Below are 25,262 nucleotides of genomic sequence, written 5' to 3'. Positions count from 1 at the left end.
CAGCACAGCACTATTAAGCACCATTTGAAGACAGGACTTCCTTTTCTGACACATGGTCATAGGAGCACATGATGTGAGAAGGCGGCAAGATTATTTGCTTTAGTAATCTCATTAAAATGACATAAACTGTACATAAAAAATGTGTCTGTATGAAGGTGTAGAGAAATTCAGGAATTCAGTTTTCTTTTCGTTGCCTCAGGGAAAAGTTGTGTGATAAGGAGTAAGGAAGCAAGGGCACACGACTCCCATCTCTTACCAGGATTTCCCATAGACAATACATATGGGAAGATACAGGGTTCCTGGGTGCCCAAGAACACCACAAGTGATGTGCAAAATTGTAACATGCACCTTTGTTTCACAGCAGAGAAGAAGTGCTTTTTGAAGTTTCACACAGGGTAAAATCTCATTTCATGAAGTACATTATGACACGACACAAGCATTAGGGCTGCCACTGTCCTGCAGAGTTAGCTCCAACCCTAATCAAACACATCAGAACCAGCTAATGAATGTATTTTAAGATCTCTAGAAAGCTACAGGCAGGTGTGTTTGATTAGGGTTGGAGCTAAACTCTCCAGGACCTAAGTTTCCCAGCCCTGCACTACGATACAAGCCTACGTCTGTATCAAATGCAATATATTAATGTGTTTCAAGTGATATTCCCTTTTTACTAAATGATTTCTTGACATTTTTTTGAAAGATTTGTGATTTTGTATTGCTCTCTGCACATTGTCTTATGATATGTGAATGGAGAATTTTCTCTTGAGATTCTGCACCATTGTTGCGCAACGTTGCTCAACGCAAAAATATTTTGAGGTGAGGGGTGGTCAAAAAAAAATGTTTCATCAATAAAATGTTCCCAAATAAACCAAAAAATTATGTGGTATAATTTTTTCCGTGTACCATCAAAATGTATGCAGTAGAGGGTTAACACCATGTCAACATTAAGGCCATCTTCAGTTTAATTAATAGTAAATTAAGTGTAAGTGTAAACAGTGTAATTAATAGTAAAATATGCATTACAAAAAAAAAAGTTATTGGAGTTTGAAAAGAAAGACATGATGTTGTTCATTACCTTTTCCTCTTGATATTAGTCCTTGAGATAATGAGATGTTAATTTACCCCCAATTCAACTCCCCAACTTCCTAATAAAGCTGTAAAGGAGCTGTGAACTTTAAAGGTGGGGTTAAGTTTCAGTAAAAGTATCTTTCATTGCTAGCTTTTGAAAACCCTTAAGTCTCTTATGTCTCACTGCCACAAAAACACAGCAGTCTTTTATTCTAGCAGAAATGGCCGCCTAAAGCTATCTAGACAGACAAGGTGTGAACAATGACAGCATATGTGCGGCACTGAGCCTCAGTCTGCACTCTAGACTCTAGAGTACACACACTGAACCCAAGTCTTTTATTGGGGTTGAAGCACGCTGTTATGAAGCCAAACTAGGCTGAACACATGCTACTATAGCACAAACAACAAGCTACAGTTGATTCATTTAAGACATCAAAAGCTGATTGGTGGGAACTTGTTGTAGCATGTTAAAGTATTCTCTGTAGGGAACACCAAATTACGGTCCTCACTTGTTCATGTTACCGTTATGTCTTATGTGCAGGACATAAATATATCAGTTAGAAACATATGCAATGCTGCTGTGTTGTCTTCCATATTTAAAGCATTCTGAAAACCGCTTTCAGCTCTAATATTTTTCCACAAGCCTAAACCAATTTGTTGTTTTGGGTTTCGATGTTTTTGTGATTCATTAGAATACGGTTTAGTAATTTGGTAAGAATGAAGATCAAGGCAACGCTCAAGCACATTGCCAATTATATAGGCCTATTACATAATGCACATTATACAGTATTAAATTAGGACACCTCTTGTGAGAAATAAGGCTTGTAAAGCCTACCATGATTATATCTCCTGCCCGGATGTTGAGTGCAGTTGGGTCATGGAGATTCCAGTAGTCTTTCAAAACCCCACAACCGCAATTACTCCACAACCAAGGGAAATGAATGCATGAAAGAATAAGAATGAGAGAGAAATAAAAACAGTTTGTCTTGAAAATACTCAAGTCATGCACTATGGGTTTAAGTAATCTCTGAGGTCTTCATAATAACTAAGGTCCACAAAATTGCTACCGGAAAACCTAAGAATTCACTACTTGGGTGGGATTTGTTGCAATAAAGAAGTGTAATAAGCAGAATTTAAAGAGGAGTAATAGATTGTTTAAATACTCTGAAGCACTTAGCACATCTTCTGAAAATTTAATGAGTAGCTGAGCTCAGAACAGGGATGCTAAACACCTCTCATCTTTAAACACACCTCCTTCAGCTGTTTTAGTGCTCGAATCAAAGCGCACACTTCAAAGACAACAAGCAGCTGGATTACAGGAGGGATAGTAGAAGGGCACAGCTACTAAACACATTCAGACGTATGTCTAGACCCAGACATGCAAACACGTAAACAAAACTTTTAGCTAAATCTCCAGGCATGGCTGCGATTGCTGTTGCCCCGGGCTAGTAATGTTATGCAACACTATAGCTTTATAACAAAAGCTATGAAAGCAGGTTCCCAGAAACAAACACACAACACTAAACACACTAGTCTAGACAACTGTTGTCTATTTTCAGTCTAAGCTAACAATGAACAAACAAAGGCTCATGGCCTGATATTAAGGAAAGGAAAGGAAAGGAAAGGAAAGGAAAGGAAAGGAAGAAAGAGGGGGTGGAAGCTAAGGAAAGGTAAAAGGAAAAATGAAAAGGATGAATGCAAAACAGAAAAATGAAAAGGAACAACAAGAATATAGGGAAAACAACAGGAGTTTTGGATTTCGGACTCACCTCTAAGGAGTTGTTTTATTTCTTTGCTGGCATGTGAAGTGGTGAACTGGTTTACAATGTCCAGTGCTGATTGATTGTAGGTGTTGCGGATGTTCACATCAATCCCAGCCTAAGTGTCAGATGATGAAGGGTTGGATTGATATGTGAAGGTTAGTTAAGGTGAGAAAAAAAAAAACACTGCATACCGGCAGAAATACAAAAAAATGATATATCATTGTACTCTGATATGACAGACTTAAGCACTACACTGTTGGAAAGCCCCCAAAACTGGTTCTACAATTCACAGCATTTTTCCTTGATAATAAAAATAAAACAAAAAAAAAAACACTTCCAAATATTTTGTATCCATCTAGTATCCACTTACTTACATCAAGCAATAATTGTACTACTTCCGTTTTCTCATAGAGGGCAGCCTCGTGTAGAGCCGTTCCGGATTTAGTGGTTCTGTTGATGTCAATCCCAGCTTTTAGCAGCAGTCTAAAAATAAGTGATAGACCACAGTGACACACGAGCCATACTGTCCACAAGACACCAACGAAATCACTCAATGGTACAGTCAGCTGCTCATTACCACAACATTCAACCTAACACGTTGATCAGGTCTTTTGTCCCTTATTAAGTGGCTACTTGCCAAATTAATTAATATTAATTTCAGATAATGATATATCAGATATAGATTTTTTTTTAGATACAGATTTCAGTTGAAATTATATGTGAGAAGAAACAAGCTGTAAAAAGATACAATATGAGAATCGTGAAACTAGCACAACTATGTAAGATTTTTTTTTTTTTTTTTTTTTTTGACGCCCGCCCTCCAGCAATACAACTACTAAACCAACATTTAGCATGAGAAATTGCATAGTGAGTGGGCAGCACTGAAACCACATGATAGTGAGTTCAAGACCACCAGCAAGGGGTCAAAAGTCATGGCAATTTAAGGCCTTTGAGTAACATAAACAGCCTCTGCATCAATCAGTTTTGCATTGTGTGTCTCTCTTCAGGATTCAGTATCTAAAGCAGCTGCAGTGCAGGCTCCATTTTCCATTTAGCTGTAATTGATTAATTCAGCCAATTGAACGGATTAAAAGCCTGCCTTCCCTCTTTAAATAAGGTCATCCAAAGTGTTCACCCAAAAATGAAGCTTCTGTCTTCATTTACTGACCTTCATGCTGCTCCAAAGATTTCTGATTAATGTCTAGCCTGCTCTTTTCCATATAATTAAAGTGAATAGGGACTGGGGGTACACAAAAGAAACACCATATAAGCAACATTAAAAAGCAGTTCATACAACTTGTACACTACATTCCAAATTCTTCTATAGTTATATGAAAGCTTTGCATGAGGAAAGGATTTTGTTTGTGGGACGATCTGTCCTGCTGCAACTCTCAAATCAAATATGGTATCAGTGACACCACAAGAGAGATGTGAGAGCCTATGATGCCTGCTATTGATCATTTTTGTAGTCCATTTCAGAACTTTTCTGTAAGAAATCTTCTATTAAATGGATAAGAGTGACCAATATATTCCTTTTGTGTCCCACTGAAGAAACTAAGTCATACAGGTTTGAAGGTTAGGAAACGATGACAGTAGTGAGTAGTAGTGAATTTGGCAATAATAATAATTTATCTCAGCAAAAACATAATAATTGTAGCAATTCACAGATTGCTTGTTAAAAATGATTTTCTTCATCAAGAGGGCTTGCGGACAGCCGCACATCCCGTGGTACTGCGCATGTGTCGAACTCATCCGTCCGCGCTCATCTGCAGTTGAGTATACTTTTGAAAGCTGTGCGGACACGGCTCTGCGCAAGACGGTGTTACTCTCTACACTGCACTCAGCCTGAGGGATTCCTACTCTTTCAGTCTTTGAGGAGAAATGGAAAACAGCGCATACCGCAGGAACGGTATAATGGAAAATATTAGTGGTTTTGAATTTTTAATTTTATATCATCTTTTAATATAATTATAGTGCTTATTTAATTTAACTTAGTATAGAATAGAATATAAATGTTAAACAAAAAAACAATTATAAATCTACTTGTTTTCCACTGAAATTGACAAACATTTATTGAGAACACTGAAATTTAATAAAACTGGTGTAATTCAACGTTCAGGTAATTTTTTTACCTATTGGATTAATCAAGCCATTAGCTTATGTAAGGGCTGCAAATGATAAATTTTCGAGGTGCCAATATGGTTAGATTGCTAAAAACTAGTGCTGTCAAATCAATCGCATCCAAAAATAATTTTTTTTACACAATAAATAATCCATTAACGAACATTTTTTCTGTGACTAAGACGAGATATTGACGAGCTAAAACTAAGATTTGATGATGAAATTATGACGAAATTTATGACGCATCTTCGTTGACTAGATGAGATGGGACTATAATGTTATTTGAGGACTACTGGACATTCAAAATACATCTTATAGGCTACTGACTTCTTCAAAATGTGCGACCCTGTCATTGGATTGCAATCGGATAAGGGGCGTTTGCATATCTAGTCTCAGTGTGGCAGCCGCAGTGGATGGATAGGCTACCAAATCACCAACTAACGATCTGAAACAATGGCCTCAGCACCCGAAGGGGTAGAGATAAGTTGACCAGACCATAAAGTTAGTGAAGGCAGGATAGGTGGAATCATGCTGATAGAAGTGCTCTCTCTCTCGCGCGCACACTCCACTTCTTCAGAAGGCTCCGCTCTCTTCTGCGCGCACACTCCACTTTCGTCAGTTTCTATATACTACAGCGCGCGATCAGTTCTCAGCGCTCAAATACACACACAGCAGTCCAAATGTTTATCGTGTAGAGCAGGGGTTCCAAACCTTTTTTGTGCCAGGAACCAGCATATTCATAAAAAAAAATTCCAGGGACCAGTTGTCAATTTTAATGCCTCAATTTTAAGATGCATCGTTTGGAACATATCACTGTGTAAAACAGTAACAGCCTATCATTTATTTGCATATAATTAACTAGGTGGCAACAAAGGTTACTTGTATGAAATACCAATCTTTTAAACTTTCAGGACTGGTTCACAAAATGTCCCCTTTTCTCCCATACAAATAGGTCTACTTCAAAAAGCAACTCACACAGCAACTCCTCACTAGCAGGTGGCAGTAATGGCAAATTGTATGAACATACCAGTCCATTTCACCTGTCAAATCTCTCCAGAATAGGGGTGTAACGATACGCGTACCGTGTACCGAACGGTTCCCGGGCAAATTCCAAATGGAAGTGATCATCCCTGTCCCCTTGGAGTGGGGACTTTGGAGTGAGAGCAGGGCACGTGCATGCCATTATGTAGTGTTTTGGAATGCACTTTGGCAAAAGGAGCGATGTCATTTATCCTCATTATCTTCAGCTGGGATGTTCCTGTGACAACGCAGCCTGCACGGGTGTGCGTCAGCAGATGAAACGCTGTTTAATGTCATAAATGCACGTTTTATTGTTGTTTAGACATAGTACTGTTGCAAATAACCTTATTTTTTTTATTTTAAAAAAGTTTTTTTTTCAAATATGCTATATAATATATAAAAATAATAGAATATATAATTATTATTTTTTTTTTTTATGCTGGTGTCCATACTGCTGACGCACACCGTTGCAGCGTTGTCACAGGAACATCCCAGCTGAAGATAATGAGGAAATGACATCGCTCCTTTTGCCAAGTGCATTCCAAACGACTACATAATGGCATGCACGTGCCCTGCTCACTCCAAAGTCCCCACTCCAAGGGGACAGGGATGATCACTTCCATTTGGAATTTGCCCGGGAACCGTTCGGTACACGGTACGCGCATCGTTACACCCCTACTCCAGAACCACTAAAGACAATCACTTCAACAGCAACTTAGTGTTTTCACTCACCAACAGGTGACAACAAAGGCTAACTGTATGAAAATAAGAGCCAGTTTCAACAGTCAGTTTCAGAATACAATAGCAAACACACAGTGATTTCAGCCAATAATTTTTAAAAGTATAAAATTAGAGATTAAGCTTTAACCTTTAACAAAAAATACCAGACCAATGAGAAGAAAACTATTTTAATGTGAGCATGAACTGCTTACTGATATTACTACTGTGTTTTTAAAATACGTGCTGAAGTGGCGCTTGTTCTCGCGCTCTCCTATCGCGGGACTCCCCAGTTTCGGTCTGCTAAATAGTGAGGCGTGTCCAAAGCCAGTACTTAAGTACGTGTTTTAAAGTCCTTGTTAGAAGAAGCAGTCGAGCGACAGAGAAGGACAGCAGTTTGTAAGTGTTTTGCCTTGTTTTCTCATTAGACTACAAGGCGGATCTTCGTTGCTAGGAAACATTGTTTCATTTACTGTGTTTTTAAAATACGTGCTGAAGCAGCGCTTGTTCTCGCGCTCTCCTATCGCGGGACTCCCCAGTTTCGGTCTGCTAAATAGCCAGTACTTAACAGCTGACTTCAATAACAAGTACTCGGGCTAATATAAAATTGGTTAGTTTCACCGCGGCAGCCCTTGTGTGAAGCCTCCTCGTGTGAAGACCGACGAGTGTAAAGACCATCGACTCTACCTGTGCGACTCCACCGAGCAAGGACACCGTCAAGGCTCTTGAGTATTGCTTTTCTCCCCTTTCTTTAACTTTTTGGGATAGCTTGGTTCTCAAAGATACTTATTTAGGTCACTTGTACTCACTATGTGCTTTCAGATCTCTACTATCACTACTAACACTCGGAGAGCAAGCAATGTATGTCGAAGGAAGGCCTATCCGACAAATCTACGGCCTGTCCCTCTGACCTCCACTACTACGCTCTCTATTCCAGATGGTCTCTGGAACTGCCAGTCTGCTGTTAACAAAGCAGACTTCATTTCTTCTATTGCTACTTCGACTGCCATTCCAGTCTCAACCTCATGGCACTAACTGAGACTTGGATCAAACCTGAAGACACTGCCACTTCCCCCCGCAGCCCTCTCCACTAATTTTTCACTTCACTTGTTTCACCAAATCCTGTTAAAATCCACTTTGTGGTCATCTATCGTCCCCCAGGTCAAATTGGGAAACTTCTTGGAGGAGTTGGATGTTGCTGCTATCAAACTTTCCTGAAGATGGTACTCCCTCTGGGTACTTGCTTGGTGACTTCAACATCCACCTAGATAAACCCCAGGCTACTGACTTCAACACTCTGCTCTCGCCCTCATTTTGATCTCAAGCGAGTGTCTACTACAGCGACTCACCAATCAGGTAACCAACTGGACCTTATCTACACACGCTGTTGCTCCGTGGACACAACTCTTTAGTTGCTCCACTGCCACACTTCAGACCACTTCCCCGTCATTAATACTGCTTACCTAGCACTTACTCCTGAAGTGGCACACACCTCCAACGCAGGTCACCTTTCGACGGAACCTACACTCACTCTCCCCATCTCGCCTATTCCTCTGTGGTTTCATTTCCTCACTCCTTCCTTCACTCTCGCAGTGTTTCAGCTCTGGACACGAAACAGTGCTTACTGACACTCTTTGCTCCACTCTAACCTCTTGCTTGGACAACTTTTGCCCACTGTCGTCTAGACCAGCACGCACCACACCCCATCTGCCCCCTGGGCTGTCCGAGGTTCTCCCGTGAACATCGCTCTAAACTCAGGACTGCAGAGAGGAATGGCATAAATCAGAAACTCTACCGACCCTCAGTGTGTCAATCGTCTCTTCTCTCTTCCTTCTCTGCAAATGTCTTCACTGCTAAAACATCATACTACCACAACAAAATTAACAACTGTTGTGATGCTCGCACACCTTCAACACTTTCTCTTCTCTTCTTAATCCGCCTCCCCCTCCTCCTCCATCGACTCTTACAGCTGACGACTTTGCAGTTTTCTTCACAAATAAGACAAGAACCATCAGTGACCAATTCTCCACACCGCAGACTGAGGATAACTTCACAACGACTAATGCACATTCTCTCTCCTCCTTCTCTCCACTCTCAGAGACTGACGTTTCCAAACTTATCCTGTCCAGTCAACTTACTACTTGTCCACTTGATCCGATCCCCACTCACCTCCTTCAAGCGATTTCTTCTTCAGTCATACCTTCACTTACTCACATTATCAAACTCCTCTCTTCACTCTGGAACATTTCCCTCAGCATTTAAGCACGGCTCGGGTAAGCCCACTGCTGAAGAAACAATCTCTAAATACAGCACTTCTAGAAAACTACAGACCGGTATCCCTTCTTCTTCTTCATTGCAAAAACACTGTTGAGCGAGCGGTGTTCAACCGCTCTCTATGTTCCTTGTACAGAACGAACCTCCTGGACAGGGAACCAATCTGGCTTCAAAAGTGGCCACTCAACTGAGACTGCCCTGCTCTCGGTTATTGAAGCCCTGCGACTGGACAAGAGCAGCTTCCAAATCCTCAGAAATACTCATCTTGCTGGACCTGTCTGCCATCTTTTGACCACCAGGAATCCACCAGATTCTCCTGTCCACCTCTCAGAAAGAATGGCAATTCTTCTGCGAATACGCACTCCTGTTGGTTTAAGTCCTACCTTTCTGATAGATCCTTCAGGGTGTCCGTGGAGGGTGTTGAAGTAAGTTTCTATGTCACAACAACTTGCTACTACGGGGTCCATCAAGGCTTGGAACACCTTCTCTTCTCCATCACATGACGTCTTTAGGATCTGTCATCTCAGAAGCATGGCTTTTCTTATCACTTGCGACGCTGAGGACACTTCAGCTCTTACTTTCTCATTCCAACCAGATGACCCGACGGTAGTCGCGTCAGCATTTCAGCCTGTCTGAGTGACATTTCTAGCTGGATGAATGACCACTCACCTTCAGCTCAACCTTTACTACAAGACAGAACTGCTGGTGGCCGTTCCAGCTAAAACCCATCGTTCATCACAACTTCTCTATACAGCTGGGTTCGTCAACCATAACTCCTTCCAGGCAACAGCCAGAAAACCTAGGAGTTGTGATGGATCATCAGTTAAGCTTCACAGACAACATTGCTACAAAAGAAACCGGTCCTGCAGTATTTGGCCTCATACAACATTAGGAAGATTAGACCCCCATCCTGTCAGAGCAAGCCACCCAACGTCCTTGTTCCAAGCTCTTGTTCTCGACTACGTTTCTCTCCAGACGGGACTATTGTAGAGTGCTTCTTCTGGCGGGCCTTCCTGCGATGTTCTATCAAGCCTCTGCAAACTGATCCAGCAACTGCAGCTAGCGAGGGTGTCTGCAACGAGCAAAAAAACAGTCTCACGTTTACTCCCTCTCCTCATCAGGTGTACAGCCTGGCGACGCAGTAGCCGCTCGTGCATCAAATTCAAGGTACTGATGCTTGCCTACAAGAAACGACCCACTGACACGGCACCAACATACCTAAGAAGCTCACTAGTTCAATCTATGGTGCCCTGCCAGAAGTTTGCGCTCTGCAATCGAGTGAACGACGCCCTTGTGGTGCCCATCCCAAAAAAGAGGTTCAAAACACTCTACGACAGACCTTTTCCTGGACTGTGACCAGCTGGTGGAATGACCTCTCCAATCTCAATCGGAAAGACTGCGTCTGTACTCATTTTCAAAAAAAAATCTAAAAGCGTACTCATCTTTAAAAAAATCCGCCCGCACTTAAAACCAAACTAATACTAAGCACTTACCTTTTCTTTTCTTTTCTTTTCTTGTCTAGCACATTCTTTAAAAAAAAAATAAAAAAACCCTGGCCATTACTACTTCTAACTAATACAACTCATACCACTCATATAACTTTTATACTTTTTTCGTTGTTCTCTTGTTGGTCTGATTGCTTCTATGTGTTTCTTCATTTGTAAGCGCTTTGGATAAAAGCGTCTGCTAAATTGATTAAACTTACAATGTAAATACGAAAGTTTTAGCTGGTGCAACTCTACAGACAAGCTGTTCTCCTGGGCATCCATAAGCAAACATATATGCATCAAAAACAATGCACACAAAATTTCCAGGATACAAATAAACACGAAATTTAAAAAGTCTGCTTCACAAATATGGAACAAAAACCAGCTTACAGTCTGAATATCCATATCAGTGGAGACCCCTGGGGATTGCTTGGCAGCCACAAGAACACGCATTAATGTGATGGTTGCACAATGTGAACACGGGCAGGATATTCCATAAACACATCCAGTCTGTTTCTAAGTCTGGTCTTACGTGGCAAAAAAATCATGGCAGAAAAACCTGCATCGCACAGATAATGAAAGGTCTGGGAACGGGAGCAGGGTTTTCAGTGCAAGGGTGCTGATCTCAATGTATTCTACTGATGCTTTGATCCAGAAGGATGTCAATGGTGTTGAATTAAAGACAGTTTTCAGGCCTCCGTCATTTTTGAGCTCTAGCAGCTGGTCTTCTTGTCTTGATGAGAGCTGGTTCTGACCGTCATCATCTTCAGAATTAGAATCAGAATCAGAATTTACTTCTATTAGCATGAAAGTTTTCACATACAAGGAATTTGCTTTGGTGTTTTGGTGCAAAATAGGGATTTTAACATTTAATCGACGATAAGCAGGTTCATGCGCGTGCGTGCTGCTCAACCCGCCGAAACAGTTGTAAAAGAGAAGCAGCACCTTAGTTATGTACCATACCACACCACAACAACATTACTCTCACCCTCATCCTTTTGTTTTGTGCAAATGTAAAGTTGTAATATTGTGTTTATTTTGTGTAGGCCTATCTATATCTGATTTATCTCATGACATAGGATGCATTTGGTTAAAAATTAATGTAGTAAAGTGTAGCCTATGGTGATCCTCTTCAGCTTCAGCGCACAGCTCAAACGGCACTGCACGACTAATAATGACTATTGGGACTGTCAAATTACATAACATTATAAAGAGAACAATATTGTAATAAAACATTGTGAATTATTTGGGTTTAGTTGCCATGTCATGTTGCTCCAGGAAAAGCGCGTCCACAACATGAGTCATTCTGAATAGCACATAACTTAGTTCAAATTCACTTGTGCATTCTCGTAATTTTGTGCAGATATAATTTGTAATGTTATGTTTATTTTGTATATATCTGATTAATATCATATTGGATACGTTTCTTTGAGTTAAATAAAGCGCTAGCAAAATGCTCCAGTTTACCGGTATCTATTCAACGCCCGCAGCTCAAACAGCAATGCACAGCTAATAATAACGATGAGAACACTATTTTATTAAATTGTTGTGAATTCATTGGTAGTTGTCATTTTCAGCACGTTGTTCCAGGAAGACCGCGTCCACAGCAGTCAAAATAATATATTTAAAGTAATTAAATATAAAAAAAGTAGCCTATTATTGTTTGAAAAATCTGCATTTACTGAAATTACTATTTTGCCAAACTGAAAATTAAATAGAAAATATACTTTGGGTAGGGGCGTTATATATGAATATGTAATGTGCATATATTTACCGTGGAATGGGTAGCGCATCCATACTTTGCCATTCCTTGGGTCTTTTTCAGATGGGAAATAACGTTCAAACTCATCAGACAGTGATGTCAGGTGGCAATGTATCAACTGGCCAAGTCCTTCAGCATCCTCGGAAAAACTGGATAAGTTGGTGAACATATCAAAAACACCCCGGTTGACGCGCCGTGCCCAGGTTTCCAGCTTGGCTTTAAATCCAGCGATTTTATCCGCCAACCTGAATGTGTCAGCCATCCTCCCCTGCATTGTCAGGTTCAAGTCATTCAAGGTCATGAAAATGTCACTCAAGTAGGCCAGTTTTGCGAGCCAGCTCTTGTCACTGAAGTGCGCAGCTAAGGGTGACTGCTTGTTGGAGAGGAATTTCTGTAATTCCTCTCTTAGCTCAAACACTCGTGTTAGGGCTTTCCCTTTGGACAGCCACCGAACTTCTGTATGTAGAAGCAGGCGCTTGTGATCAGCATCCATGTCCTCACACAATAATTCAAACAAACGCGTATTCAGTGCATGAGCTTTAATGTGGTTGATGACACGTATAGCATTATTAAGGACCTTGCCAGCATCTCTCGGTGAATCATGCAGTGAGTTGCCTCACATTCTGGCTCGACTTCTTTCACCCTGGCAGTGAAACCCGACAACCGGCCGGTCATCGCGGCAGCCCCGTCAGTGCAGACACCAACACAAAACTTCCATTCCAGTCTGCCTGCAACGTATTCGTTCAATACTTGGAATAATTCGGTGCCGGTGGTTGTGCTTGGAAGTAAAAGACAACAGAGCAAATCTTCCTGCACCTCATCTTGATCCACGTACCGCACATAAACTAACATGATCGCCTTATTTTCCACGTCAGTTGATTCGTCCACTTGAATCGCGTACCACGGAGATGCTTTTAATCTGCCCAACAGCTGCCCCTCAATATCTTCAGCCATGTCATCAATTCTCCTGGCAACAGTATTGTCAGATAGTGGAACATGTTCCAACTTGCTAGCTGCTTTTTCCCCCAAAAGTTCCCGACAAATATCTTTTGCAGCCGGCAAAATTAGCTCTTCTCCAATTGTAAAGTTTTTTTTAGCTTTAGCTATTCGGTGAGCAACCAGATATGACGCCTTTGTTGCAGCTACGTTTACTGATGTTGAGGATATCAAAACTTGCCGCTGAGCGTCCAACTCACGTTTCTTTCTTTCAAAAAACTCCTCCGTTTTGTCTTTGAGAGTTGGGTGTTTGGTGGTTAAGTGCCGCTGAAGTTTTGATGGCTTCATTGCAGAGTTTTTCACCACAAATAACACACAACGGATTTGGCGCCACGGAATCGCCTGTTGTCGTAAATCCATACCTAATGTATGAGGTATCGTATTTACGATTGAAGCTTGACTTTTTTTTTTCTCTCGCTATTTTCGAGTTTGGTCATCGCCTTTCCTTTTCCCGGAACTGTCCGCAATGAAATTAGCCATTGAAGTTTGCTGAGGCCCGCTCATCTCTCCACATACTTCTCTGTCACTTCAGGTGCACCGCGCTTTTTTTTGCAGTCCGTTCAGATATGACGCTTTGCTAAGCAATGGCAAGACGCTCAAAGAAACACATTTGAATCTATTTATTGTTTATGTTTTGGATTAAATAACATGACATGTCATAGCACTTAAAAAAGCATTTAAAAAAGACAATTATTATTATTATTATAAAAAAAAAAAAAAAAAAAAAAAAAAAACATTATTCTGGGAATATTTCAAGGCCCGGTACTAACGGGTCCACGGACCGGCACCGGTCCGGGGACCGGGGGTTGGGAATCACTGGTTTAGAGTATCTCACGTAAATACAGTCAGTTGTGGATTAAGTGAACGTAAACAGGTGGGTGAAAACGTACTCGGTTACGAACGTAACCTCGGTTCCCTGAGATACGGAACGAGTACTGCGTATGGGGAAAAACTCCTTTTTTCCTCGATACTGAAGCCTTTTTTCAATAACGCAGTGCAACTGCACTGCCATTGGTTTAATCTGTAAACTTTTTTAAACCAATGACAGCGCTGCGTAGCTACGCGAGCCTGTGGTGATGCAGCGCGCCAAAGCCCGCCAAAATGGGTGGGGCGAATGGCTATATAAGCAGGCAAATCGCCAGAGGAAATCAGGTCATTCGACTGAAGCGGCGCAGCCTCATGGCACGGCATATAACGCAGTACTCATTCCGTATCTCAGGGAACCGAGGTTACGTTCGTAACCAAGTACGTTCCCTTTCGATACTTCACTCATACTGCGTATGGGGAACGAATTCAACCGCGCCGTGCAGTAGGGAATGACAAGACTTATCTTGAACACCTTGGGGGTCCAGGGGATAAGTGAGAGGAACCCTTGACGCTACACTGCTAAGAGGGAGCTAGCTCCCTGGAGGTGGCATGATGACGGAGTCTGATAGAGGCCGTCGTTATCAAACCAAAAGAACCCGAGCGTGCAAGGTCGGGATGTCCAGGTTATAGAATCTGACAAAAGTGGACGGCGAGGACCAGCTGGCCGCCTCACAGATGTCCTTGATAGAGACACCACTAGACCAGGCCCATGAAGAGGCCATCCCTCTAGTGGAGTGGGCTCTTACTCCTATGGGGCACTCAAGGCCCATAGAGGAGTAACATAGAGCGATAGCTTCGACTATCCAACACGAGAGGCGTTGCTTTGAGACCGAAGACCCCTTGGTGCGGCCACCAAAGCAGACAAAAAGCTGATCAGATTGCCTGAATGGCTGTGACCGCTCAATGTATATCCTCAAAGCCCTCACTGGGCAGAGTAAATCCAGCTTGCTCACCTGACAACGGAGGCAGAGCTGAGAGGGAAATTACCTGTGTTCTGAACAGCGTCGAGAGCACTTTAGGGACGCAGTCATGTCTGGGTTTTAAAATGACCTTCGAGTCATTTGGCCCAAGGCATGCAGGGCTCACCGAGAGGGCCTGCAAATCGCCGACACACTTGACCGATGCTAGAGCAAGTAGCAGAGCGGTTTTGAGCATTAGGGGCCGAAAGTCAGCTGACTCCCAAGTGGGAAAGGGAGGTCCTTTGAGTGCTCCAAGGACCGTGTGAAGGTCCCAAGTGGGAACGGTGAGAGGATGGGGGGCTTCAACAGCCTAGAACCTCTCAGGAAACGCACAATGAGGCTGTTTCGACCCACTGATTGGCCAGCGATAGGAGCATGAAATGGTGCGATGGCTGCTACGTACACCTTGAGCGTGGAAGGGGTGAGACCCTTGTCTAGACGCTCTTGGAGAAATGACAGTATCAGAGATACGTCACACTCAACAGGGTCTTCGTTTCGTACTAAGGACCAGTCAACCGAAGACTGACCATTTCTGGGTGTAGAGGCGTCTTGTAGACGGGGCTTTTGCCTGAGCATTGGTGTGTAGCACGTCCCCGGGGAGGCTTAGAGGCTCCCATCGATGGACCATACATGCAGAGCCCAGAGTTTTGGCTGTGGATGCCAGATTGTCCTGTTCGCCTGAGAGAGGAGGTCCCGCCTCAGGGGGATCGGCCATGGGGCTTTCATGAAAAGCCTGAAGCCCCCAAGAACAAAACTTGCCCCCCCAAAATTGGGCCAACAAGCCGAACCCTGTGCCTCCCTTCCCCCACTACTCTTATGACCACATGAATCATAACAACTATCTGGGGAAAAGCGTAAAGGAGGAGGCTGGGCCAGTCATGGGCCAGAGCATCTGTGTCCTTCGAAAAATAAGTTGGGCAATGAGAGTTGCTTTCTGAGGCGAAGAGGTCGACTTCTGCCTTCCCGAAAATCTCCCAGATTTTGAGAACCGTCTGGGGATGGAGCATCCACTCGTCCGAGGGGACATTTCTCCGCGAAAGCATGTCTGCTCCCAGATTTGTCTTGCCAGGTATATGCGTTGCCTTGAGCGATCACAACCTGGGTAATGCCCATTCCAAGAGGCGCTTTGCCAGTGCGTAGAGGCGGCTGGACGAAAGGCCGCCTTGGTGATTTATGTAGGACACCACTGTCATGCTGTCCGACTGGACTAGGACGTGGCGCCCTTTCAGGATTGCCTGAAAGGATTGAAGGGCTCGTTCTACTGCCAGCATCTCGAGGCAGTTGATATGGAGATGGCTCTCCTCGTGCGACCACGAGCCGAAGGCTGGTCTGCCCTCGCACAGAGCACCCCAACCCAGGTTGGATGCATCTGTTGAGAGCACCGTCCCTTCTGGAAACCGCCTGTAGGGGTACTCCATGACTGAACCAAACAGGGTTCATCCAAGGCTCCAGGGCTGCTAGACAGGCCTGGTTGACCCTGATGCGAAAGCGGCCGTGCCACCAAGCATGAGGTGGGACCCGGAGTTTCAGCCAGTATTGCAGGGGCCGCATTCGTAGGAGGCCGAGCTGTAAAACTGGGGAGGCAGAAAGCCATCAGCCCTAGCATCCTCTGAAAGAACTTCAGAGGGGAAACAGGACTTTTGTTCCTGACGGAGGCCGCGAGCTGCTGAAGTTCCAGAGCGCGCTCTGGTGATATGACCGCCCTCATATGGACTGAGTCGAAAACCGCTCCCAGGAACGTTAATACGTTGGCTGGGGAGCAGTGAGCTCTTGGCAAAATTGACTCTGAGTCCTAGGCACTCTAAGTGGCTCAGGAGCACGGATCTGTGGTGGTCTAGCTCGGTTCGCGACTGGGCTAGAATGAGCCAGTCATCAAGATAGTTCAGAATGCGGATTCCCATCTGTCTCAGAGGGGAAAGCGCCTCGTTCATGCACTTCGTGAAAGTGCGGGGAGCTAGAGACAGCCCAAAGGGAAGGACTGTATATTGGTAAGCCACACCCTCGAACGCGAATCTCAAGAATCGTCTGTGATGGGGGGCTATCTGGAGAAGAACCAGTCCTCGGGGCAAATCTGCGTGAGGATCTGCTTCAATGTCAACATCCTGAACTTCCGTTTCATGAGGGAGAGGTTCAGGAGTCTGAGGTCTAAGATGGGTCTGAGACCGCCATCTTTCTTGGGGACAAAGAAATAACGGCTGTAGAACCCCAATCCGCTTTCTGAGGGAGGAACTATCTCTATGGCTCCCTTCCTTAACCTCAACAACTGTGGGCCCAGGTCGCATAGCAGGCAGGCGAGAGAGCTTCTGGGGTGGTCCGGCCGCAGCGGGACTTTGCCCCTTCCTCTTTCTTCCCCAACGATCAGGAGGATTTAGAGGGCGTCGGGTCCAGCACAATCCTTTGCCGGGGGCCCTGACGTCTAGGCGGTTTAGCACGCTTAGTGGGGCGAGCTGGGTGCTGCTCCTTAGGGGGCGCCGCCTGGGGGGTAGAAGGGACAGGTTTGCTCTGGTGCTGAGTCGGCGCAGTCCTGGGGCGACTCGAGGCAGAGATGGAGCACTTGGGCAGGAAGTGTCGCATGGCCTGGGACGACTTCTGTGCTGCAATGAAGCACTCTGTAAAACCTTCTACAGCTGGCCCGAAGAGAGCGGATGGAGAGACTGGAGCATCGAGAAAGGCCACTTTGTCGCTCTCCTTAATTTCTTTTAGGTTGAGCCAGAGGTGGCGCTCCAGCACAACCAGGTTGGCCATGGATCGTCCGATGGCCTGGGCCGTGGCTTTCGTGGCGCGCAGGGCCAAATCTGTGGCGCTGCGGAGGTCGCGAAAAGCAGGTTCATTAGGGCTAGATTCATCCAGGGAACGGAGAAGCTTTGCCTGGAACACTTGCAATATGGCCATGGTGTGTAGTGCTGAAGCGGCTTGGCCCGCAGAAGTGTAGGCTCTGCCGGCCATGGCAGAGGTCGTCCTGCAGGGCTTGGAAGGAAGGGCTCTCTTGCTTTTCCACCCCACAGCCGCGGGGAGGCAGAGGTGAGCAGCCACGGCCTCGTCCAGGGGCGGCAAATGCTCATAGCCCTTCTCCTGAGAGCCGTCTACCGAGGTGAGAGCTGCAGCTGAGGAAGTGCGTAAGCGGGCCGAGTAGGGGGCACGCCACGACTTGGTCAGCTCGTCATGAACCTCAGGAAGGAACGGGGCAGAGTGCTGGTGGGGGGCCTGGCAGCGTCCTGGCAGGTACCACTCGTCCAGCCTGCTGCGCGTCGGCTCTTCAGGGGGGGCCCACTCTAGATGGAGTTCCTCGACGGCCTTGGAGAGGATGCGGAGAAGCTCGGCATCCATCCCAGCTCTGGCGTAGATGGGCTCTAGTGACGGCAAGTGGGCGGGGTCAGAATCACCGGCCCAGTCCTCCGTTTCAGAAGCCGCGAGCGACATGGAGTCGTCAAGCGGCTCGTCCTCCAATCCACCAAAAGAGACGAGGTCGCTCGCTTCAGCCGAGGGACGCTGCTCTGGGCGTGAGAAGAGGACAGGGGACGGCTCTCTCATTGGAGAGGGTGAGGCACGCGGGTGCTGAGCCGGCGTGAGCTCACCCAAATCCGGGCGCTGAGCCCCTCTACCCCGCTGTCTTTTCCTGGCCTCTTTTAGAGCGGTGAAAACCGCTGGAAAAAGCTCTTTTGTGATCGCCGGATGGCGGCAGGAGATCGCTGAGAAGCGGCCGAAAGCAGGAAGCGGGCGGCCCGAGATCGGCGCTAAAGAGCGGCTGTCTGCGAGAGCGCCGGCGCTGCAGGCGGTCGGCGGTCTCAGCTGGTCCACTGCGGTGCCTCTTCGACAGCGAGAGCTCGTTCCAGGCGAAGGCGTTCAGTTGAAATCCAGCGAAGTGAAGTCGTCGCTGAAGGAGTGAGATCTGATTTCCTCTGGCGATTTGCCTGCTTATATAGCCATTCGCCCCGCCCATTTTGGCGGGCTTTGGCGCGCTGCATCGCCACAGGCTCGCGTAGCTATGCAGTTGCACTGCGTTATTGAAAAAAGGCTTCAGTATCGAGGAAAAAAGGAGTTTTTCCCCATACGCAGTATGAGTGAAGTATCGAAAGGGAACTGAACGCGTGTCAGTATTACATGTATGCCTTCCGTCTTAAAGGGACAGCATTCCTAATTAATTACCTTTCTGTCATTGTTGTCAATGTTAACCAACAAAAGATTTTAAATTTATACATGTTAAGTAAACCTACTGTATCTGAAAAATTTGTTTAATTTGTATCTCTATCGTATTTTTCTTATTGTGCTTCTGTTTTTAAAATTATATATACTAATATTTTTGTAAGTTGCTCCTTTTTCACTAATGTTAAAGTGATAGATCACCCAAAAATGAAAATTGTCAATTTATTCAAGTTTTTCCAAATTCAATCCTTGATTCAAATTTCTCATAAGCTTAATTGATTTGGTCTAAAGAGAGAAGAATTAATGATTATTTTAGTTTGAAGACTACATATAAAATAGCTACCAGAATAAAATTTGGTAACTGCAGTTTGGCTAAAACTAATGACTAAAAGTTGACAAAAATGCAATGACTTTTTGTCGACTAAATCTATGAAAGACTCAAATGACACGGAATTTGTCAAATTTTGAATGAATTAATCAAAAGTAGGTCATTGCACTTACATCAAATGGCGATATGGACTAATATCTGTAAATATTAAGCCGGAAAAGTCTATTTAAATATGAATCCTGCATGTTATGCGTGTCTGTGTTAATGAATGGCGCAGAAGCGTGACTTCATTTATTACACACATGGAAAGCGCGTGTGATGCTCACGGGTCATTTCAGTGTCTGCCGTCTCACTAAATGAGGACGTAAACACATGAACACCATCTCCAGAACTGCACTGAGAGTCAATTCATGAGCATTTGACCATATGATTTGAGTAAAACTAGCGTCATATCACATACACAGAACTGTAAAGGTACAGCAACCCATCAAAATAAAAGTCCGGTTTAGTTTAAAGACAAGTATATGCCAGAAATGTATTACTATTGTTCAGCAGAATGTACATAGCCCACTACTACTACTACTAAAAAGAAACAAACATTATTTTTTAAGGAATAATCACACAACATTTCTTCCATGTTTTATTTTTAATAGTAAATCCCCTTTGTTTACCAAAAAATAAAGTTTGCTTAATTTTCAATAATTAAAAGAAAAATTAAATGAATGTTTTATGCCTTCATTTGATAACCAGAAAAATGTAAATACACAACAGAATTTCCGAGGGGAAAAAAACATTTCATAAGGCTATTTTAAAAATGTTTTGAATAAATTAAGTTGTTTTTATGCATTTAAATAATTAGACATGCTAAAACACAGAATTAGGTAACAATAAAACATATGGTAAAGAAAAAAAAAAAAAAAAAAAAAAATTAATAGGCCCCTAAACATGTAATTTTTGTTAAACTTTTAATAAATTGATGTAAAAATGTATAAGTTTTATGATTTTAATTAATTGGACATAGCAGACCTGATGATGTCCTTATGACCATTGTGGGCAGCAAGATGCAGGGGGGTGTTATCCCTGCCGTTCCCCTCTAAGAGAGCTTCCACCATGTTAGTGCTCAACAGTAGCTGGGTCACCTGGAGGAAAGAATGAAGACACGGTGAGGAAGCCATCCAACACTAGAACAATTTCAGCCAGAAAGTGCTCCAGTTTTGCACACTAATGTCTAAACAAGATGTCACTGCCAATTTAAAATACAAGAACACAACCAGCCTGAGTTGTCAGCCCAGGCATATGACTTTGTACTCCCTGGTATTGAGAATCTGTCAAATGGAATTCAGTTTCCAGCTGGGGCAGAATCCTCCTGCAGCCCAGCAACTGACTCGCTGGTGTGCTGCTAAATTAGACTCATTCCATCAGACTCTCTGCAGCATTTGCATTCTATAATTCCAAATGACTTGGGCAAAGATTAAATACAAGTAGTTTACCCTGGCAAATCTAGTTTAAGATGAATTAATGAAACTGTCATCAGGAAAGCCATCTTTTAAAGCCTCTCATCTCTATTCGCCCAGCTTGAGGCTTGTGCAGGCAGTTTGTATGAGCTTACTGATATACTTTGCTGCTGAATGCGTATGTAATACATTTGTCACCAAAATAAACAAGACCTCGTTCAAGCTCTGTTATGTCATGAAGTCCTGCTCATAATTATAATAGAGATTGCAGAGTGGAAATAGATTCAGCACTATGAGCTTGAATTGAGACTGGGATAACTCAATGGATGGATGTTATAAAGAGAACAGCTATTTTAAATCAGATAAGCTCTAACTATATTAATGCAGAAATACCAATAGCTGAACATTTCCACTGCGCCTATGTCATCTCATGTCTGCTGGAAAATACAGTTTCATTCTCTGCTTATGCTTTACTTTTGTATCCACATATTGTTAAATGAAATATCAATATTACATGAATATTAAAATACTGGCTGATGCATAAGCTGGTGATTATTTAAAACTTTATGGCCGATAACCAATAAATGGTAAATAATATAAACTATTTTGTCAAAAAATTAAAAATAAAACACTAAAAACTAAACCCAACCATTTTAAATGCATTTAGGCATCACTAAACTTTAATGTACAGAACATAAAATGGATATCCATTTTGAGATTTGCAAAAGATTACATTCAATAATAGTATAAAACTACTCTTTTTAATTATTATCTTTAAATTATTCTTTTAAATTATAGCAAAGGTAAATTGTAAAAAAATATTTTTCAAAGTCAAAACAGATTAATCAAACTGATTGGAAATTATTAAAAAAAATTATTGGAGTTTGTTTTACAAGAAAATACTATTTCAGTCTTTATACTATAAAATGTCATATTTAATTTAATGTGTTACTTGGCATTTCTTTGTAATTATTTGAGTGAGGAATACACATTATATATATATATATATATATATATATATACACACACAAATAAAATAATTTTACTTAAAAATACTTAGAAAAACACAAATGGGTGTGTGGAGACAATTTAAGACCCAAAAGCTTATTTCCATTAAATGCAATACATTTTCCTTTCTGTGTTTGTTGGGTCTTTAAAAATGCTAACTGAATATTCTGCCTCTGAATTGTGATTAAATCCGGCATTTTCACTCAGTAATTATTAATATAGTGTGAGAAGAAGCCTTTAACTCATTAACAAAAGTTAATTCTGTTTGATGTAAACAGGATCTTTCTCAATTTGCTACACCACATTGGCATCTCTAATTCTTTTTTGAGACTAACACAATTCAAACACATATTAATCCCTCTGAGGTGGTATAGCAGGAGGTCAGGTTACAACATCACAACAGATGTACTGTAACTACACTCTCGTGACTCACCTTGTGTCTGCCAAACTCACAGGCCAGGTCCAGAGGGGTCTTCTTGGCCTTGTTGACAGTACAGGGGTTGGACTGGTGTTGTAGTAGCATTTCAGACTGAGGGGAGACAGACACACAGAGATACTGTGAAAGGGCAGGGAAGCTGTGTCTGGCTACATAAGGTCTCTGCGATTACACAATAGAAGACAATGTCAAAAGCCATATCAGTTTAAATCTATCCATATATGAAAAACTGAAATAGCATCCAAAAAGGTCATGGACTAAGAGAGAAAGGCCAAAGAAATACTGTACATTATTGAGTTATATGGCACACATTATACCCTGTGACACGTTTTGTGAGGAAGGGTATGCCATTTGGAAAGGGAATACTCTGCATTTCAAGCCAAACAGCTGGTCAATCTAACCTGGTTCTGAGAGGTATACACTCTCACTCTCATATACACAGCGAGGTTAACTAAAAAATGCATTGTTTTGAAACAAAGCCCTGGAACTGCAAAGTAATGTTATCTTTGCAGGGGACCTCTTTTCTGCCTCGAGCGTGCAACAACACGTCTTGCATTTTCCTTCCTTTTCCGTTAGAAAAACATAAAACAGTACGTATACTTTTTATCTAGCTGCCAGAGATCTGTAAACAGCCTCAAAAGCTATATTTTGGTTTGAGTCACAGCACATTCCTGAGTCACTATCAAAGTGCTGCGTTCAGCCTTTTTGCTCATTTATTTTGAAGATACTAGTAAGTGACAACCAGTGATGCACTGTAAATTCGACAACCGAAAATAACTTGTCGAAAACTAATTTTTGGTTTTATGTAAATGGCCCTGGCTTTATTTTTACCTCAAGAAATCCATTCAATGTCCATAGTTTGCTAGTAAGCTCGAAATATTAACTCTAGAGAGAAGCATTTTGCTTGATATTTGCACTGTATTATATATCATATTGTTTAACCTGGTGCCTTCATTATTTAATGTAAGTTTGAATAAATGTGTCATGAAAACAAGTTGTAAATTTTTATTAATGGTCAAATGTTAATTTCATTACCATTTAAATGTTTATTTTTCAAGAGTGAATTAGAGTCGAAACAATTATATAATCAAAAAAGTTTATAAATACCTTGTTATATACAACTTTTTATTTGAGTGTTGATGATTAAATACATTTAATTAATTGATTATAAAATAAATGTGTGTTTTTTGGCTAAAATTAAAACTTTTTTCAGTTTCTGTAAAAAAATAATTTCAGTGCATCAGTAGATACAACAAATGCAAATCTAGAGTTTATAATGGGAATACAAAGTGCTTGGGCACTTCTATGATTTTTTTTTTTTTTTTTAAGTCATTTTTTGGACGGAAATCACTTTAAGCAGCCCAGACTACATCAGTACATCAAGTCCCCACCATACCTGTCAAACATACCTACAATGGATCGTGGTATAGGTGAAAGGCTGAAACCTATTAGGCTCTTGACATTGTTCTCCCTTTTGTCAGTGTAGACTGGCACAAACTGGTCAATAGTGAAGGAGCAGAGTGCTACATACCACCTCATAGTGTCCATACTTTGCAGCCAGGTGGAGAGGGATCTGTCCATCTTGTGAAGCCCCATTCACAGAAGCTCCGGCTCTCAGGAGCATAAGTACAGAGTCAGCCTTCCCCTGCAAGGCAGCATAGTGCAGTGGACGCATACCTACAACAACGAGCAGAAAATCATTATTTTCACAGCTACAGGGAAAAAACAGGGCTTTCTTTCTCTGGTGGTGGAGTAATTTTTCTGTTGAAATGGGAAAAATCGTGAGTACCTAGCTTGTCTATGTTTACCCCATCCACAACACATGTTTGGAGTTTGAATAAATTACTATTTGTAGAAATTTTTTTATAAACTTTTTATCCAATTTGTTTTGCTTTGTACATTAAAGAGATAATGACCCCAAGATTATCATGTTGTTCGAAACCTGCATGGCTTTGTTTCTTCTGCAAAATACAAACTAAGATGTTTAGCAGATTGTCCATGCTGCTCTTTCACATACAATTAGTGTTGTCAAAAGACCTGGTACTTCGGTACCAAGTCGGTAAAAAAAAAATGAAAACATTACAGTACCAGGTTTTTTTTTTAAAGTACAGGTGGTACAGAGTACCCGGTTCTTGATGTGCTATCTGAAAGGTGCACAGATTTTTTTTACTGGCCTTATGCTCTGAAACATTTCTTAGAGCGGTCAAATCGATAAAATGTGATTAAATTGCATCAAAAATAAAAGTTTGTGTTTACATGATACTGTATGTGTGTATTGTATACATTTATATGTTTATATACATACACACACACACATACACACTAGGGGTGTAACGGTACACAGATGCCACAGTTTGGTACGTACCTCGGTTCAGGGGTCACAGTTCAATACGATTTCGGTACAACAGAAAAAAATAAAAAAAAATATACTAAGCTCAGTTTCTTTTCATTTATTTTGAACAGACAGTAGTACAAATTAAAAAATTTTCCACCTAGATGTGAAAATACTAAATATTATTACATTGTTACATATATATAATCTGCAGTACATATATACATACAAGGAATAAATTCTTGAAATATATTTGATTTAGTTTACAGATAAACAAGTGGGGAAAAAATGTAGCATATATATGCTGGGTTTCAGTTAATTTTTGTGACACGTTTAATTTGTTCACAGAAAGGAAACTCAAATGGCGACATCTTATTTGTTTTCTTTATTTATTCATTGTGACTGTACACAAATAAAAGCAGACCTTTATACAGTGATGCATTATTAATAAAACGTTAAGTGTTTAAAGTAGATTCTGCTGGTATAAAGGAAACAGTTGAAGTAATCATGCCGGCACGCGCATTCGTGAA

At 42.2% G+C, this 25,262-nt stretch overlaps 1 protein-coding gene across 1 annotated transcript in view; it reads right to left on the bottom strand.

Annotated features, from left to right (window-relative positions):
• Positions 1-25,262, bottom strand: part of LOC109080990 (caskin-2-like) — a 39,211-nt gene that overhangs the window by 11,906 nt on the left and 2,043 nt on the right. Inside the window, exons 2-7 of the mRNA XM_042732078.1 lie at positions 23,932-24,077; positions 22,398-22,493; positions 20,529-20,641; positions 3,203-3,311; positions 2,831-2,943; positions 1,901-1,985 (exon numbers count right to left, since the gene is read on the bottom strand). Of these exons, the coding sequence (XP_042588012.1) occupies positions 1,901-1,985; positions 2,831-2,943; positions 3,203-3,311; positions 20,529-20,641; positions 22,398-22,493; positions 23,932-24,075 (660 nt within the window). The 5' untranslated portion in view covers positions 24,076-24,077. The remainder of the gene's footprint in view (positions 1-1,900; positions 1,986-2,830; positions 2,944-3,202; positions 3,312-20,528; positions 20,642-22,397; positions 22,494-23,931; positions 24,078-25,262) is intronic.

Source organism: Cyprinus carpio, chromosome B10, assembly GCF_018340385.1.
Source record: "Cyprinus carpio isolate SPL01 chromosome B10, ASM1834038v1, whole genome shotgun sequence".
In the NCBI taxonomy this organism is placed as follows: domain Eukaryota; kingdom Metazoa; phylum Chordata; class Actinopteri; order Cypriniformes; family Cyprinidae; genus Cyprinus; species Cyprinus carpio.
This window is presented reverse-complemented; position numbering and strand designations above follow the sequence as displayed.